The sequence below is a fragment of the Onychostoma macrolepis genome, chromosome 14 (assembly GCF_012432095.1).
Source record: "Onychostoma macrolepis isolate SWU-2019 chromosome 14, ASM1243209v1, whole genome shotgun sequence".
NCBI lineage: Eukaryota > Metazoa > Chordata > Actinopteri > Cypriniformes > Cyprinidae > Onychostoma > Onychostoma macrolepis.
In genome coordinates this window covers 23,297,310-23,317,309 of record NC_081168.1, presented here as the reverse complement: position 1 = coordinate 23,317,309, position 20,000 = coordinate 23,297,310, and the positions used below count along the sequence as shown (strand labels likewise).

At 33.4% G+C, this 20,000-nt stretch overlaps 2 protein-coding genes across 2 annotated transcripts in view; one reads left to right on the top strand and one right to left on the bottom strand.

The window, feature by feature from the left end:
- Window positions 1-20,000, bottom strand: part of LOC131553069 (dedicator of cytokinesis protein 2) — a 114,177-nt gene that overhangs the window by 11,753 nt on the left and 82,424 nt on the right. Inside the window, 9 exon segments of the mRNA XM_058797435.1 lie at window positions 117-207; window positions 2,405-2,445; window positions 4,439-4,595; window positions 4,729-4,814; window positions 6,310-6,517; window positions 6,651-6,751; window positions 6,883-6,961; window positions 9,332-9,426; window positions 10,214-10,312. Of these exon segments, the coding sequence (XP_058653418.1) occupies window positions 117-207; window positions 2,405-2,445; window positions 4,439-4,595; window positions 4,729-4,814; window positions 6,310-6,517; window positions 6,651-6,751; window positions 6,883-6,961; window positions 9,332-9,426; window positions 10,214-10,312 (957 nt within the window).
- The window catches only part of LOC131553070 (uncharacterized), a 22,928-nt gene continuing 19,712 nt past the window's right edge, over window positions 16,785-20,000 (top strand). Inside the window, exon 1 of the mRNA XM_058797436.1 lies at window positions 16,785-17,028. The gene's annotated coding sequence lies outside the window, so the exon portion shown is untranslated. The remainder of the gene's footprint in view (window positions 17,029-20,000) is intronic.

Here is a 20,000-nt window from a genome sequence, read left to right as displayed (position 1 = left end):
AAAATGCAAAAATGTTTATGTGATGATTAAGTTTAGAGGTTGAAAAATATAATTAGCTCAACAGAAAATTATAGAAGTCCTGATAAAGATACAAAACTAAATGTGTGTTTGTTGACCTTAAGCAGTTTGGAGTGCAGCAGAAGAGTGTACGCCGCCTCTGTGTAGTTTTCTCCATCCAAATGAAGATCCCGCAATTTATACAGGTACCTTAGAAACACACACAACAATTACAATTCATTAATAAATATTAATTAAATATAAATAAATACAATATGTTAGAAATACAAATGATCTGATATTATAAACAATACATCAGATCATTTGTATTTCTAATGATCTGATATTTTGAAATATATTTATTCTATATATTTAAAAAAAAAAAAAAAAAAATATATATATATATATATATATATATATATATATATATATATATATATATTTTTTAAATATATTTCTATACGTTGTAATACACACACACACATACATATGTATATATATATATATATATATATATATATATATATATATATATACTGAGACAGAGAAATTATATTACATATATATATTTTATTTTAAAGTATATATTTTTAAATTAATATATTGTATATATATATATATATATATATATATATATATATATATATATATATATATAAAGTGGAGTACGGAAAGTATTCAGACCCCTTAAATTTTTCACTCTTTGTTATATTGCAGCCATTTGCTAAAATCATTTAAGTTCACAGGACGACTGGATTGCAATCGAGGGAAAGATGAATGCGGCCAAGTACAGGGATATCCTGGACGAAAACCTTCTCCAGAGTCCTCAGGACCTCAGACTGGGCCGAAGGTTTAACTTCCAACAAGACAATGACCCTAAGCACACAGCTAAAATAACGAAGGAGTGGCTTCACAACAACTCCGTGACTGTTCTTGAATGGCCCAGCCAGAGCCCTGACTTAAACCCAATTGAGCATCTCTGGAGAGACCTAAAAATGGCTGTCCACCAACGTTTACCATCCAACCTGACAGAACTGGAGAGGATCTGCAAGGAGGAATGGCAGAGGATCCCCAAATCCAGGTGTGAAAAACTTGTTGCGTCTTTCCCAAAAAGACTCATGGCTGTATTAGATCAAAAGGGTGCTTCTACTAAATACTGAGCAAAGGGTCTGAATACTTAGGACCATGTGATATTTCACTTTTTCTTTTTTAATAAATCTGCAAAAATGTCAACAATTCTGTGTTTTTCTGTCAATATGGGGTGCTGTGTGTACATTAATGACGAAAAAAATGAACTTAAATGATTTTAGCAAATGGCTGCAATATAACAAAGAGTGAAAAATTTAAGGGGGTCTGAATACTTTCCGTACCCACTGTATATTACAATATATTAATTAAAAAAATATATACTTTTATGTAATATAATTTCTCCGTCTCAGTATTCACTTCTCTCAGATCACAACAAATGGTTTCTATATTTACCACAAGGAGGCAGTATTACATAAAGCCAGTAGGCTGATGTTAAAATGATTTTACCAAGGTTAACGAGTGTTAAGGTAAGTACTACATGAAGCAGAGAGCCTAAACTCCTGAAGTGTGATAAAATCACAGTAAGGTATGCCTTTTCTCTTATAAATGTATTTTAACAGAAATATGATAAAATAAACCAATATTCAATTCTTGATTTTTATATTTACAAACAGCAATAAATGCAATAATTCTTACAATGATTAGTATTGATATTGTACTGTACTGAATATTGTGTATTGTATTGTACAGTACATTATAAATACATATTCTATTCTTCCACCAAGCCATCAAGAATCAAGTTCATTATTCTTACTGTGAAATTATAGATTCAAACTGGTGCAAAACCGATGTGCATCATGATTTCACATTATTGTCTAATAATTATTGTCATTTTCATAATATCTCAGTCCTTCTCTCTCATTTCACAGGTCAAAGGTAATGATGAAAATAAAATGAGGTTAGAAATAAACTAGACGATCTCCGTTTGTCATTCATTAAAGCTCCAGGACGCAACACATAACTTGATCACGTTTATTGTCAATAACAAACATCTGAATCAGATGCGTTCATTCATCTCACTCTGACGATCAGAGAATTCGGTCACGTTTGGCCCTGCAGAACGCCTCTCTGCAGACACATGCTCATTTATGTTTAATGTGCCTGTAAGGTAGCAGTATGTCAAACACGGACGGCGTCTCGCTTTGTCCCTCGTTCTGTCCGTCCGTTTCTGTGCTTGGATGCTTATCCTTTGGATTTTGACATTAATTCAGCAAGACCAAGATAATCTCCTGTCAGATTACACAACCAACACACACACACACACACACACACACACACTTACAATCACAGTCACAAACACAGTTAATATGGAAATTACCTGATGTACATCCCCTCACGGTTAATGTCCTTGTAGAAATTCTGCAAAGCAATGAAACGCAAACGTTAACTTTGAACCTCTGTGTTGACGTTTCTCTGAAGATGAGAGCGTTTTGTGTTTTTTGGGAGCTTCTGATATGTAATGCAAAATTATGATGATGGATTTCTCAAGCTTTTAAATGTGACGCACACACTGATATGATGCTTATTTATAGTTTATTCAGTTATTTCCAGTCTGACAGATTGAAGTTGACCGTTCTGACCGTTACAAAGCCAGCAGAAGAAATTCAAATGTCTTAATATTATATGCAGAAGAGGAGTTAAAGATCTTGTTGTATTACACAAGGTTTAATTTGTTAATCGTGCGTGTGTGTATGTTCATTTAAAGGAAATATTCTGTCTGGACTTTGCATATGAAGCATCTAAAGAGGATGAAAGCTGACAGATTCATCATAGCAAGAAAATGAACTTGACGGCTGAACTCTAATTTAAAACATAAGGTCATGTGGGAATCACTTCACAACACTTCTGAACATATTTTCCTCAAAAGCTTGGGTCCGTCCTTAATTGGTTGTGTTTCCATCAATTTAATTTATGCATAAAAATGAATATAAAGGGAATAAGGCAACGTTTCCATCCCATGTGTTCATGGAAACAAAACTGGGTAAAATAGAAAAGGAAATGGAAGTTGTATCTAGGGAACAAACTGTGGATCTTTTATTAAATGTAATAAATGACTTGTGGTTTAGAGCCACAGACAGAAATTTACAACAAAGTTGAGTAAATTATTCAATAACATGACTTGTTGATCCAAGTCACCTGACATTTTTGATGTGCATCTTGAAATTTATTCGGTTATTGTTTTAAATATATGGTTGAAAACGTATTTGTTTTATTATCACACAGGTGAAAACCGTAACTCTGATCATTTAAAGTGACAGGACATCCTTCCTAAAGTATTAACGAGTTACACTGTGAAGTTTAATAGTGTCAGGTGTTTATTTAACAGAATTATTGAAGCTTTCCTCAGCAAACACCAACAATTAAACAAGTCCACTGGAAGTGTCATAAATAATCAGTTATTTTACTTTAGAATATTATTATTATTATTTTTAAATGTTTAAGTTAAGTCTCTTATGTTCATGCACCATGGCTGAATTTATTTGATCAAAATACAGTATATTGTGAAATATTACAACCATTTAAAAAAACAATTTTCTATTTTTTATTACTAATTTTCTACTTTAAAATGTAATATATTTCTGTGTTTGCTGAGAAGACTGGAGTAATGATGCTGACAATTCAGCTTTGCCTCACAGGAATAAATTATATTTTAAAATATATTTCAATTGAAAACCATTAATTTAAATTATAATAACATTTCACAATATTACTGTTTTAAATGTATTTTTTGATCAATTAAATGCAGCCACGATGAGCAGAAGAGACATCTTTCAAAAACATTCAAAAATATTAATCATGCGCAAACGTTTGACCAGTATTTATGCTATTATATTATTTATTAAAATGTTAAATTGAATTTTATTTTCAGTTTTCATTTGAATTTTTTTGTTTGAGTTTTAATAATATTATGTGCTTTGTCATTTTATTACTTTCAGTTTTTTAGTATTTCTATTTAGCTTTATTATTATTTTATTCTGTTTTTAGCAGTTTTAGAACTTCAACTTATTTTAGTTAGCTGTCAAGGCAGCATTTCTTTTTAAGTTTTTACATTTAAGTGTATCATCTAACATTTTTATTGTATTGTATTGTATTTCAGTTACCAAAACTATTTATAATGCTTTTAGTGAATAACAACTATTTATTATGGGCAGAAGCTGCTTGTAAACCTCCAGATTTTGTGCTGGAATATTAATCTGTGTGTGTGTTAAATAAAATAACCAGTTGGTTCAGAAGTTAAGTTGAACAAGTCGTCTATTTGGGCCCATTAGGAGGCCAACAGCTCAAACTGATCAGACCAGATCGATCAGAAAACCACTTTATGTCTGTGACACACAAAGTGGGCGGGGCTTACCAGAAGATTGACAGTGCAGCTCATGCGGTTGTTTCGGCTGTCATCGCTCATCACTGTGCGGTAGTCAAGGAGTCGCTCGAGGAGGCCGGTCACGAGGGTAACGAAGTGCTGCACCTCGGTCAGCAGCAGAGGGTGTCCCTGAGCGCACTCTAAAAGACTGAAGCAGAACAGCTTTCATGCTTTCAGGAGATTTCAGGAGGATTTGGAGCTTCTTATGGAGTCAAGCCAGCATTATACAAGACCACAGTGTGTGTGTGTGTGTGTGTGTGTGTGTGTGTGTGTGTTCATACATGCTCTGTAGCAGCTCCATGTATCTCTCGTCTCCTCCACCCCCTTCCACTTCATGATCCAACTTCAGGATGATCTCGTTCTCAAACTGAGAGGCAGAGAGAGACTTCAATAACAAGTTCAACATTATCAATGTGCATTTGCTAATCTGTGTGTGTGGGCAGCTTTCTCTCTGTTTTTTGAAAAACATTCCAAAATAGCAAGTTGTTGTGATGTCCCGACATAGCAAATATTCACAAACGAAAAAAAGCATCTTATTTCAAAACTAAACATTGATAGGGTTAATCTACAGCAGACCTACACTGACTCATTGAATCTGAGCAGATCTTTACCATTTCAAAAAAATATTTTACCATGTTTAAATCCTTTCCTCAGAATTATGGGAATATTCAATAAGAAAATATATCTTTAATATTTTAAATATATTTTACCATCTTCAAACCCATTTCGTAGAATTACAGAAATATTCAATAGAAATATTTGTGAAAATATTTTAACACATTTTACCACGTTTAAATCCATTTCCCAGAATTAAAGAAATACGTCAGGAAATATTGAATATTATTATTAAAAAGTAAACATTAATACTAAAATTATATTAAAATATTGCAAATATTTTTAAATATATTTTACCATCCCTAAATTCATTAAATAGAATTATAGAAATATGTGAAAAATACATTTACATGCATTTTACAATCTTTAAATCCATTACGTAGAATTATAGAAATATTCAATATCCATTAAATCCATTGAATCTATTCCACAGAATTACATAAATATACTGTATGTATACAGTAAAATGTTATCATTAAAATGTTAAAATTAATACATTTTAACATTTTAAACACATTCCTCTGGATTACAGAAATATTCCATAGAATTATTTTAAAATATTTTAATACATTTTACCATGTTTAAATCCATTTCCCAGAAATGTAGACATACTCTAGGAAATATTTGAAAAATATATATATATTTTAACACATTTTATCATGTTTAAATTCATATATGAATATCATGTTTAAATATCATGTTTAAATTTATAAATGATCACTATAAATATTTCATATAATTAAATAAATATATTTTAAACATTTTCCATGTTTAAATTAACTTCCCAGATTCATAAATTAATTAAATTTCTCAGAATCATAAAATATTTGTTTTTGTTTATATTTTAACACATTTTACCATGTTTAAATCTATTTAGAATTATAGTAATATTCCACATATGTATCTAAAAAATGTTTTTAAACATTTACATAGATACCATGTTTAAATCTATTACATGGATTTATATAAATATTCCATATAAATATTTTAAAAAGTATTTTAAGCACATTTACTATCTCATTTGAATAACAATTAAAAAGTTGTTAAATAATTAAAGTACAGTCCCCACAACTGTACACAGTATATACATTTTGGTATGTCAGGTTTTTGCGTAGACCAAAACAACTTATAAAAAGGATTAAATAATGTGTTATCTGCATGTAAAAATGCTGAGTTTAGCTTATATTAAGAACAAGAGAAGTCAAAGTGATGTCATGATATAAAAACAGATGTGTGTGTGTTTGAACCTTCTTGAAGTGCCCAGAGTGGTTGTGTTCACACTGCATCATGTCAAAGAATATGGGGATGGTTGCTCTCCGCAGCTCTTCCTCTGGGATGAGTGTCATCTCCAGGATGGGACCCACCATCCCGGGAATGAAACAGATCTTATTCTTACCGAGCTTGTACCACATGTCTCTGATAGCAAAACCAATCAGCCGTCTCATGTCTCCATATCTGAATGAAAGCAAGCAAGCAAGCATATTTATGCATATTTCATTTCTTTGACTATAGTTGTGAAAGCCAGATAGGGTTCAACTGTGAGCAGTTGCAGCTGGTTTAACTGGAATGTTTCTGGTTTAAGACTCACTTGGCCAGAATCTTGGTCCTTTTGGTGGGAGAGAAATGCTGCAACTGCAAAGACTCCTGGGTAATAAACGCCACAGCCAAATGGAAGTAATTATTCCATAACTACAGGAGAGAGACAGAAATCATGATAAGATGACATTGGGGTGAAATATATGAGATAATATGAGGGCTATTAACACTAATTGAATCTGAACTTGATCAAGCTCATTTAAGACACACACACACGCACTGACCTGCACTTCAAAGCTGTTGTTGTCAAGGAACTTGTGGTTCATGGTGTCGGCGTATGTGTTGATTGCTTGGAGAAACACCCTGATTGGATGAACATACCAGGGTTATAATAGTTAACCAAATCTTAAAGGGTTAGTTCACCCAAAAATGAAAATTAGCCCATGTTTTACTCACCCTCAAGGTATCCTAGGTGTACATGACTTTCTTCTTTCAGACAAATCCAATCACAGTTATATTAAAAATTTTCCTTGCCCTTCCAAGGTTTAAAATGGCAGTGGGCAGGTGTTTTTTATTTTTTCAACAGTCCAAAAGAAGTCCAATAAAGCATATCCATCCATAATAAAACATGCCTCACGCGGTACTGGGGGGTGAATAAAGGCCTCCTGTAGCGAATTGATGCATTACTTTAAGAAAAATATCTATATTTGAAAAGTTATAAACACTTTTCTCTCACTTCTGCTAACTGCCATAGGCAGAAGCCGTTCCAGGTGGATGATGTAGGACATATGAGTTGCGCACTGTTGAAAAAAAAAAACACCCACCTACTGCCATTATAAAGTTTGGAAGAGCAAGGACAATTTTTAATATAACTCCGAAATGGTCCGTCTGAAAGAAGAAAGTAATATTCGCCTAGCATGCTTTGAGGGTGAGTAAAACATGGGCTAATTTGGGTGAACTAACCCTTTAATACATAAAAAACAGTACTTGAAACAAAATAAGAAATACTAAACCAACAAACTAAAACTAAACTTGAAATTGAATTATGTAAAAAAGAAAAGTGTCAGATTTAGAGAAATATTCTAGAGAAATACTGAATGAACATGCCATTGCTATTATAGATAGATGAAACTTAAAATATAAGAAGACATTTTCTTTATCTAAATAAAAATACAAGTATATAAAAATGCATATTTCAGATAATTGACTAAGCAACATTTCTTATTTTCATTTAGTTTAATTTGATGTACTCAAACTAAAATGAAAAAATTATTAAAAACTACTGTACTGTATATAGACATAAAAAAACTTGATAAAACAATTACATTAAATTTAAAACGAAAATGGAAATTTAAAGTAAACAAATGTAAAATATATTAATAAAAACTATAATAATATCTCAACAATACTAAAATAACACTGCAACACAGTGTTATTTATATATATATAATATATTTTGAAACAAAATATATTAATCTACAAATGACATCAAACTAAATATTTGGATACTTGATTGGATATTTTCTTATTGAGTCATTATTGAGTGTTTGAATCAGCTGTATTTTTAATGGATGTCTTCATTCTCAACACCAGATCTATTGTTTTATCATTTTCAGATCATATAAACCTCATAATGCTTGTAGTAGATGTAGTAAGTGAGCATCAACTGTAAGTGTAAGTGTCAAGTTTGTGCAACTTTATTCACAATACGTGATGACTGATTTAGTACTATCCTATCGAACAACATTTTTAAGGATATTTTAAGTGTCCAATTGCTGTTTTTGCTAACAGTATCTGATGATCAGCAGGGTCACAGATGAACTTTAAACTGTGATATTGAATTCCAGGAAATATACTGAGGTCAATAAAACACAATATGCTGCCACTGTCTGCTGCCATTAACAGTAACACACACACCCATGTTGGTACTGGTTTACAGGGACTCTCCATAGGGGTAATGGTTTTATACCGTTCAAACTATATGTGCTATTGCCCTACACCAACCCTACAGCTAAACCTACCCCTTACAGGAAACTTTGTGCATTTTTAGATTTTCAAAAAGACACCATTTAGTATGTTTTTTAAAGCCTTTTGAATTACGGGGACATAGGCAGTGTCCTCATAAACCACCTTCAAATTGTAATACCTCTGTCATACCCATGTCATTAAACAAATTTGTGTCCCCGTAAACCACAAATACCAACCCACACACACTAAACACCAGCAATCCATATATTACTGTAGTTTCTCTCTTTCTCCTCTGTCTCTGAGTCTGCAGGTTTATTCCTCTGTAAATCTCTCCTTCTCTCTCATTGGCCTCTTGTTTGAAGTGTAATCAATGTTAACATAGTGTTTGTGCTGCTGAAGACTCTGAGACTGACAGTGGATGTTACTGTGGATCGTCTCAGGAGCACTGCTGTGTGTGTATGTGTGTGTGTGCATTTTTGTGACATATGAGGACACAAATTTGTATAATGACATAGGTATTACAAGGAGAAGGTGACTTATGTGTCCATTTTTCAAAAGGCTTATAAATCATACAGAATGAGTTTAAAAAAAAAAAAAAAAAGTAAAAATGCACAAAGTTTCTTGTAAAGGGTAGGTTTAGGTGTAGGGCGATAGAAAATACGGTCTGCACAGTATAAAAACCATTATGCCTATGGAATGTCCCCACAATTCACAAAAACAAAAGTGTGTGTGTGTGTGTGTGTGTGTGTGTTTCTTTGCTCTCACCGGTTTTGCACCATGATCATAGTGACCCAGTCAGACGGGTAGACATGTTTACCAATCAGATCCTTAAACAACAGAAACGTCTCCATCAGGAAGTCCTACAAGAACACAAACACAAAATTATTAACTGCTGAATCAGTCAGACAGACAGACAGACAGACAGACAGACAGATAGACAGACAGACAGACAGACAGACAGACAGACAGACAGACAGACAGACAGACAGACAGACAGACAGACAGACAGACAGACAGACAGACAGACAGACAGACAGACAGACAGACAGACAGACAGACAGACAGACAGATAGATAGATAGATAGATAGATAGATAGATAGATAGATAGATAGATAGATAGATAGATAGATAGATAGATAGATAGATAGATAGATAGATAGATAGAGATATTGACAGACAGACAGATAGACAGACAGACAGACAGACAGATAGATAGATAGATAGATAGATAGATAGATAGATAGATAGATGACAGACAGACAGATAGATAGATAGATAGATAGATAGATAGATAGATAGACAGATAGATAGATATTAATGATAGCCAGACAGACAGATAGATTAATGATAGACAGACAGACAGACAGACAGACAGACAGACAGACAGACAGACAGACAGACAGACAGACAGACAGACAGACAGACAGACAGACAGACAGACAGACAGACAGACAGACAGACAGACAGATAGATAGATAGATAGATAGATAGATAGATAGATAGATAGATAGATAGATAGATAGACGTACAGACAGATAGATGACAGACAGACAGACGGATGGATGGATGGACAGCGTTAGATACAGAACAAAAGAACAACAGAACAATGGAATGATAGAACGATAGATAAAACATTAGTATCTCACCACTAGGTCTGTGGTCCCGCTGAAGGTCTCTATGTAGCGTGAATAGTGTCTGTCGTCCATCTGACTGAGAATAGCCGTCATACAGGCCACCACACGAGACTAGAGCGACACAGAGACACAGACAGAGCCCAGGATCAAATCTCTACTTCAACAACAACAAACGCAGAAGTCCTCAAAGTCCTGACGCTCTGATTCAGCTGACGGGACGGAAGATGATGAACAACATTTCAGATAGTTTGGAGAATCTTTCAATCATTCACATCGACGTTCAATTTCCCCTCCACCTCCACTCTGCATGTGCCTTCCTTCCCTCGCTCTCTCTCTCTCTCTCTCTGATCAGATGATAAATGATACAGGCAGAGAGGAAAAGTGATGGATGACGGACGGATGTATGCAGACGGAGAGGTGAGAGCCATCACTCACACAGACCTCACAATCCTGACTGTATGCCGCTGTTAAAATGTGTGTGAATATGAATGAAATGAAGTGTGCAGTTTATTCTGTCACACAGACCTAAAGTAAAACAGTATAAATACTGAAAGAAAAATGAACTTTGCATCCCATGAAGGACTGTGATGTAACCGAATCAAAAACAGTGGTACAATATTAAAATATGTGCATACTTGCTGATTATATTCATAAAATCTGTTCAAAAGTTTAGGGTCAGTAAGATTTTTAAAAGCTTTTGAACAATACAGTAAAAATTGTGAAATATTATAATTTAAAATCACTGTTTCCTAGTGTAATATATTTTAAAATATAATTTATTCCTGTGATGCAAAGCTGAATTTTCAGCATCATTACTCCAGTCTTCAGTGTCACATGATCCATCAGAAATCTGTCTGATATGCTGATTTGCTGCTCAAGAAACATGTATTATTATTATTATTAATATTATTTAAAAAACTAAAATCTTTTATAATTTTACAAATGTCTTTTTAATGCATCCTTGCTGAATAAAAAGTATAATTTTTTAAATTAAAAATTGTACTAACCCCAAACTTTTGAATAATACAGTATTTGAAGTTTATTGCAAAATATTCTGATATACACCAGTAGTTTGAAAGTGTATTTGACTCAATTATGGCGTCTGCCATGCATCATATGAGAATTATGCTCTATAGAAAGTCAAACCACCCAGAATGACTCCATAAATGACCCTGGAATACACCAGAAAATACATTAACACTGAAAAAATGACTTGTTTCTCCTTTAAGACAGAAGAACTTGTGAAAACTTATGTGATAAAGCCAGCAGACAGACACAGGACTCATCAAAAGGGAAGCATTTCAAACGATTGTGCTGAGACAGACGCCACTGATGTACCCATCAGCTGTTTAAAGAGCTCTGAGATCCGGCCTACTGCTGGAAATATGCTGATCACACACGCCTCTATTGCTTTAAACCGTCTGTGTGTGTGTGTGTGTGTGTGTGTGAGGTGAGATTTCTCTCTAGTGAGTGCTATACGTCTCACTGCTGTCTGTCTGCAGCCTGACAAACAAAGACAGAATGACAGTAAAACAGACACACATCAGCTCTGCTCACCAATACACAAAATACACATTCACTGAAACCCAGTGAGCTGCTTAGCTAGACAGGGACCCGTTCCAAATCAGACAACAAACTTACAAAGACTTGACTATCAGCATAAAGTCTGGTCCATTTTGCAGCTTATGCTCTCGGCGGGTTCATAAGCGCTGAAGACCTGGAGCTGACGTCTCAAAAAACGTTGAAGCAAATTTACAAATATTTGAAAGTTAAATTAAATTAAGTCTAAACAACTACATTCTGACCTAAAAACGGCTTAAAACTACATTTCGTGACACAAAAACAGTAGTATATGCATAATCATAGTGGATTTGGCCATCAACCATGACACTCGCTGTGAGAAATACTTCAAGTGGAGTGATACAAATGGTGAAACGGTTGGAGTTCTGTTATCACTAGAATATCACACACCTCTCAGCCAATCGGATTCGAGGACCAGAAATAACTGCTGTATATATAATTAATATAATATAATATAATATAATATAATATAATATAATATAATATAATATAATATAATATAATATAATATAATATAATATAATATAATATAATATAATATAATATAATATAATATAATATAATATAATATTTTATATATATATTATCAAAACAAAAAACAGTCCTTTTGTCAACTTTATCTGTCGTCTTAGGACAAATCTGTCCCTGAAGTACAGCTAAGTAAATCCACACAGACAGAAAGTCACACAATCACCCAAAGGCAGAGAAAAGGACACAGTGTTTGATGAAAATCTACAGCCAACAAAGGAGTTTCACACTCTCACACACACACACACACACACACACACACACACAGAGGCAGGCAGCGGTAGAGGTGTAATCTGTGTTATGTAATAAATCTAATTAAATAGAGCGGTGTCATCTATAAGGACAGATGGCTCACTCTGCCAAATGAAAATAAAACCACGCACACATGAGTCATGAATATCCCTTCATCCTGATTCCAGCATTGCACCTGTTCAAACATCTCTTATCTCTTCCGATCTGTTTCCTGTTTCCTTCGTTATTCATTGAGAACGTAATTCATACCGACTCGCATCATTTAATATCTCTGCTAAAATATTCATTTGATTTTCAGTGGCTTTTAGACAGAAACGGGTCAAAGTTTGAGAAATCAAAACCAGAAGTAATATGTATGTAAGAAAATCATGAAGTTTAATTTTATGAAATAACATGAACACTACAGTATTTTCTCATTTATAATTAAGATTCTTTACATATATATATATATATATATATATATATATATATATATATATATATATATATATACACACATATATACACACATATATACACACAAACACAAAATAATTAAACAGCAAGTTTATGTAGATTAGTATTATTTATATGAATTCCGTAATATAAAGTCTTACCAAACAGTGATTTTTTTTCATTTCTAATTTACTTTATATATTATATTTACCTATACTTGTTACTCTAGATATTGATTTGCTTTGGGATACCTGGTAACACAAATATATGGTTTTAGTCATGCCAAAAAATAAAAATAAAATAAACCCTACTAAAATAAGAACTAAGATTGAGAGAGACAGACAGCGAGACAGACAGAAAGACAGAGGTTTGACATTCTGCTCAGACTGTGACAGAATAACTGATGACAATAAAAATATAGAAACAGACGAGACAAGAAGAGACATAGACTAGAGAAAAAGGCACAAACACACACCTGAACACACGTGACGTCCGTTAGCATTTGAAAATGTGTGTGTGTGTGTGTGTGTGTGTGTGTCACGGTCACTTCTTGTCCTGGTTTCAGTTCTTCTTCCCCTGCGGCTGTAACCTCATCTACATCTTTCTCATTCTTTCATTTTTCTCCTGTTACCCTTCTTTTCATAGCTGCCCCCAGTCCTCTCTCTCATTTTCATCAACCCCCCCTTCTCTCTCTCTCTCTCTCTCTGTCTGTAAACTGATGTTATGAGATTCCAGCTCCACTTCAGATCAAATTAAAATGAGCTTTAGTGAGAGCAAACCGCACGGCCTGCCTCCATCCTGTATTTTAAATATCACACACACACACACACTAAATAAGGACATGTCGTGCACCTCTATTGTTTTTATGTAAGGCTGATAGCAATGACTGCAGACCAACATATCGATACAACTTCAATGTTTTGCATTTAATAGATGTTTAAAAAAAAAAGAAAGGTAAAAACTTTAAAATTCACATTTCCTATCAAGGACACCCAAAAAAATTTGTCGGATTTAAATAATATTATTATTTATATTTTTAATTAATTTTTTTTCTTATGTTTTCCATTTTAATTTTAAAGTATTAGTAATTTTAAGCTTTTTCAAATCTCTGTATATATATATTTTTATCTTTCAGTTTTAGGTTTAATTATTTTAGAACAAGTTAAACCTAGTTAAACCAAACAAAAATTATCTCAGTTAACATTATTTTATTACAAGTAATGCAATTTTTTTTTTTTATGATTTTACTTTTAGTTTCAGTTAACTATAATAACCCTGCATCACACAAACACAGACCTTAGATACTATATTAGAGATGGCATATTTTTCTATCAAGGTAATGTTATTTTCTATCTCCTAACCCGATCCCTAAACCAGCCCACACAGAAACCCGTGCACGTCATTATATTTAAACACAAATATTATCTGGATAATCCTTTTCAACTTGTGACGACACATGAAAATTTACTTATGACAAATACACCTTACAAACATTTGATGAAAAGAAGTTTGAAATGATAAAGCATCACTGCTTTCTAAGCCAACAGGGAACATTCTCAGAACGTTCTGACAAGGTTATTTCGAATTTATGAACAAATGTCAGCCAGTAACATTAAGGCCGCATTTACACTGCATGGTTCAAGTGACCCAATTCTGATTTTTACCTTCCATTTGGCACAGATCGGATATGGCCCACGACCGTGTAAGCAGGGAAAAAAAATCACATGGATTCCGATATTCTCCAAACAGTTTCAGGCCTCATTCATATGTGGAAATAAATCAGATATGAATCAGATACGTGCATTTGCGCCTGCCGTGTAAGCGTACAAATCGGATATGTAAATGCGACTCCTACGTCACTGAAAAGCATTTCATGGTACAGACATACCTGTAAAAAATTAAACATCTCCAGTTGAGTAGCAAAGTATTCATTTTGCTCGTTTGTGTGAAATAAAAGACGATCTGACGCTGAAATGTGCTGCTGTTGTCAGTGACGGTGTCTCGTGCTCAGACGAGCACTTCAATCCCGTTCGTTCCATTGAAACCACAAAATAAAATGCACACAAACATGTCCCTGCCTTTGATATACAATCACTGATGAACACATTTGGTTTTAATTACTAAAAAAACACAGATGATGTGACATGCTTAACAATATCGGAGCTGAAGATCATCACTGTCCTGAAGAATTTGTACTAGGATATATAATTATTTTGATGTATAGATGTAACTATTGCATTAAAAATATTTCTATATGAATTCCATGTCAATAAATTGAACTCAATGTACAATTCAAATTGATTTGTGATGTCATATTTGCTATTTTTGGCTTGTTTGCAGTGTAAAATGCACACATCGGATACGGTCACTTTTAAAAGAAATGTAAGCACGTCGTCCAAAAAATCGGATATAGTCACAAAATCGGAATTGGTCATCAAGACCTGCAGGGTAAATGCAGCCTAATAGAATGTTGTTTAAAGTCCGCATGAAATCAAAATTGACTTTATTTACTTTACTAGCGCACATTGCTAGTCTTGATGTGAACAATTAATTCATGCAAGTTAATCTGCTGAAAAAAATAGTTTGTCTTGGTAATCTTTAATCAAAATCTGAACATTTGGAATGGCATTCAGTTTGACGGGTTGGGAAGATGGGTTAAACAACCGTTAAATTGCTATGAGTGAGAGACAGAGAGGAGGAGGAGGGCAAAAATAAAACCACGCCCTCTATTCAATATTCCGTTTCAGCTGGAAATACGTCACTACACTGAAACAAAGTCGGCAGCAACTTCCGGTTCAGGCGGACTTTAAAGTTATCTGGTCTTTTATAATGTTCTCAAAATGTTATTTATACATCATTCATCTAATGTTTTTTTTAGTCAGACTTTCATCAAAGATTTTTTTTAAACATTATACTTGTTTCAGAGTTCATTCAAAAGTAACATTTCCATAATGTTCGAAAAAATGATCAAATGGAACGTTCCCTTCACGTTTTCTCTAACATTTTCGCAATAATCAAGAAAAAAAAAAATGTAAACATTTTTAAAAACAGAACAGAAGTAATGTTTAAAAAACTTAAAGGAAATGTTCTTTGAAAACATTCTTATAACATTTTTTTTATCATTTCAACATTGTTTTTGTTGTTGTTTGTTTAAGCCTAACACAGAAACAGAGACCAATCTCAACCAATGGTGTGAGTTTGGGGGTGGGACTATCTGTTTATCCGACCAATGACAGGTGAGATGAGTGTCTCAGAAACATGTTTGAAAACAGTAATTATTTTTGCAAGTGTTTTGGTACACCAGTGCCACAGATAAAATGCACAATTCTTTATTCTTCATTTCAACACTAGGTCTTTTTTAAACTGAACCTAAACCGAAACTTCTTTTGGTCAAAAGTTTTGATTATAAAGTGTGTTTGTGCATCTTTCTTTAGAGTAAATAACACTGGCTGTCTAATGCACTGTCATTCAGACATACTAGTAATAGTAATTTTTTTTTGGTGGCACTTTTTTTGTTTTTTACACCATGCAAGATGTTTTCTAACAAAACACACAAATTCGAACTGCAAACACTTCTTTGACCCTAAACCTTGAACACGTTTGTACAGTGTATGTGTGTGTGTGTGTGTGTGTGTGTGTGTGTGTCCAGACCTCCTATCAGCAACTAATGTGACTGAACAGGAGGGGGAAACCAGGACACACAGCAGGATTAAAACACACACACACACACACACACACAGAGAGAGAGAGAGAGAGAGAGAGAGAGAGAGAGAGAGAGAGAGAGGGAGGAGATACGAGACGCTCAGTTCACCAGTAGATGGAAGGAGAGACAGATGTGCTCTTGAGAGAGAGACAGATCATAAACACAGACAAGAAAATCACAGACGGATGTAAGAAAGAAGAACAGAAACACACGGAGGAGTCTGATCTTACAGGAATATAGGAGATACAGAACGAGTGAACGAGAAAGAGATGAAGAGATGCAGAGATGAAGAACAGTCCGTTCACCTACACAACACTCTGTAATGAAGGTCAGTAACGGAGTCAATCATCTAATGAAATGTTACAACACTGCTCAAGTCATTAGCGTACAACTAAAACATTAATTTAATTTAATTTAAATATTTTTAATTTATTATTACATGTTTGATTAAATTTTTAACATTCAATTTAATTTTTACTATTTAATTAATTAATTTTTTTTTTTAAATTTACGTGTGTGGAGTTATTTGGAGTTCAAACAAAAACGTACTAAACAACACCTTGGTACTAACATGGTACTTTCGACCTACACCATGGCCATACCATAAAAGTATCAAAATATCATAATGATACCATGTTTTTTGGACTTTTTTGTATCATGGTAATGTTGTGATATTCTCTGTAGTACTTTGCAGAATCACATATACACCATAGTGAATGAATATGGTAATCATTCAGTATCATGGTGTATATCAAAACACTAGAGTTGCCATCTGACACCATAATTTTACCATGGGACTGCTGCAGTACTTCTGTAAGGGTCTCTGGTTGCTAAAATTGCTCATAATGCCTGCGGGTAATTAATCATCATTAATAACACAGAGCAAGTTTACCGAATGTATTGTAAATACAACACATGAATCTATGTGTGTGCGTGTGTGTGTGTGTGTGTGTGTGTGTGTGTGTGTGTGTGTGTGTGTTATGTAACAACAGGTATCTAATACCCATCTGTTACTGAGACCTCTGATGAAATAATGTGTGTATTCAAATGTGTGTGTGCATAAGTGTGTGTGTTTTAGCATGTGTGTATGTAATGCTTTTAAATGTGTGCATGTGTCTGTGTGTATTTGAGTGTGTTGTGTGTGCATTTAAAAAATGTGTTTTACTCCCAAAAATCATTTTTACACCGTACGCATCTAAATGTTATGTCTAAATGTAAACGCATTGACTCACACGTGGTTCCAAACCTGTGTGACTTTCTTTCTTCTGTGGAACACAAAAGAAGATATTTTGAAGAATGCTGGGAGTCAAACAACATTGGACCCCAGTGACTTTTACTGCACTGTAAAAAGTGGAAATCTATCTAAATTAAGCGGTATTATTCATGTATATATTATATAAATATTTAACATCACTGAGCCAATCTATAGAAATTAATTTATACCAACAAAACTATTATACCAATTTATACCAATAAATCTTTTTTATGTTAAATGTTTTTGTAAAATGTTATTAATTAGTCCTTGTTTCAGAACATTCAAAAGTAACATTCCCATGTTGCAATATGATAAAATGGACTGTTCCCTTGCCATTTTATCTAATATTCACAATAAACAAGAAAAGTTTTTTTTTTTTAAATACAGCTGAAACATTTAATTAAATTTAATTTAAAATGTAATTTAATTTACCTTTGTAAAAGTTAAAGCAGGTTGTGAAACAACTGCAGGTTACCACTTTTTACAATGTGTAAAAAAAAGAAAAACAGAGATGTTTTTTAAAATATCCTCTTTCATGTTTATAGAAGAAAGTCAGTCATACGGGGTTTGGAGTGACATGAGATGAATAATTGAACACAAAATTGTGGGAAAAAAGGGTGAGCTATGTCTTCAACTTGTTTACTTTGCATTACGTTCATTTAAATAACATTTACTTAATTTACAGATTATTTGAGACGTCCCTGAATACCCCCAAAGAGAAGTTTTGACATATTTATATCACTTCTGGTGATAAATTAGTTCCCAAACTAGCATGTGAGTGTGTGTTTGTGTGTGTGAGTGAGAGAGAGAGATTCAGATCAAGAGTGTGTCAAAATTGATTTCACGCTAAAGAAATCTAAACATAAAAACAGTGAGAAACAGTGAGATACGAACCCTTGAACACAAGTGAGAAAATAAGGGAGGAAAGATAGAAAGAAGGACAGAAAGACAAACCGCCAGCAAGAGATAAACACCAGAGAGAGGTATGGACGAAAGACAAGAAAACAGACAGTGACAGCAAAAGAAAGAGGAGAAGAGACAAATGAACAGAAAGACAGGAGACAGACGGGTATTTAGGAGAGACAGGCCTGAACCTCTGAATGAGGTGAATCTCCTGACACCTGTCAAGATGATGTCCAGCTCATATTTCACCTCAAAATGAAGAGGAAGGAATAAGAAATGTCTGACATGATGAAATTAAGCCTAGTTGTAAAGATTTTATTACTTTTAAATTACCTTTTTATAATGAAATAAGCAGTAAATTACATTTACATCAAATTCTCATTACTGTAATGCACAACAATCCCATTCTTAAGGTAAACATCAATTATTATTCAGATTGTAAAATCTTTGTTTTTATAGAATTTCTTGTATTGATATAAACAAACAAATGAACATACAAACAAACAAATAAATAACAAGAAAATAAGTTTGAAAAACATACATTTATCAAAAGTCTGGGGTCTGAATATTTTGTGACAATAAAGGCATTTATAATGTTCTGAAAGATTTATATTTCAAATAAATGCTCTTCTTTTGAACTTTCAAAGAATCCTGTTTTTTTTGGGGTTTTTTTATAATTTCTGGAGGATCATGATCATGCAACACTAAAGACTGGAGATAAAGACAATTTAATATTTTCTTACGGCAATAAAATCTAATGAGAATCATCATTGACAATAATGAGAATCACAAAAAACCCACAAGTGAAATGTCTGAATGCATAACAGTAATGAGAATTTGGGGGATTAATGGTCCTAAAAACAGACTTACATATTATTTTCCTTTGATTTTGGGATGAAATGTGACCTGGTCATGACTGTGTAACTTACTCAGAGAAGAGTGTATAAAATGAAATAAGTTTGAGAAAACATGCGTCATCCTCCAAAAGAGGTGAAGACACAAACATCAGCACATCTCTTGGGACATTTGTGTCCTTCTGCAGACAAATGCACACACTCTCTCTCTCACACAGTTTTTATAAAAAGCCGTTTTCTTTTTAAGCTGATAAATCTTTTAAGCTACCCTGATACTCTCACAGGCGC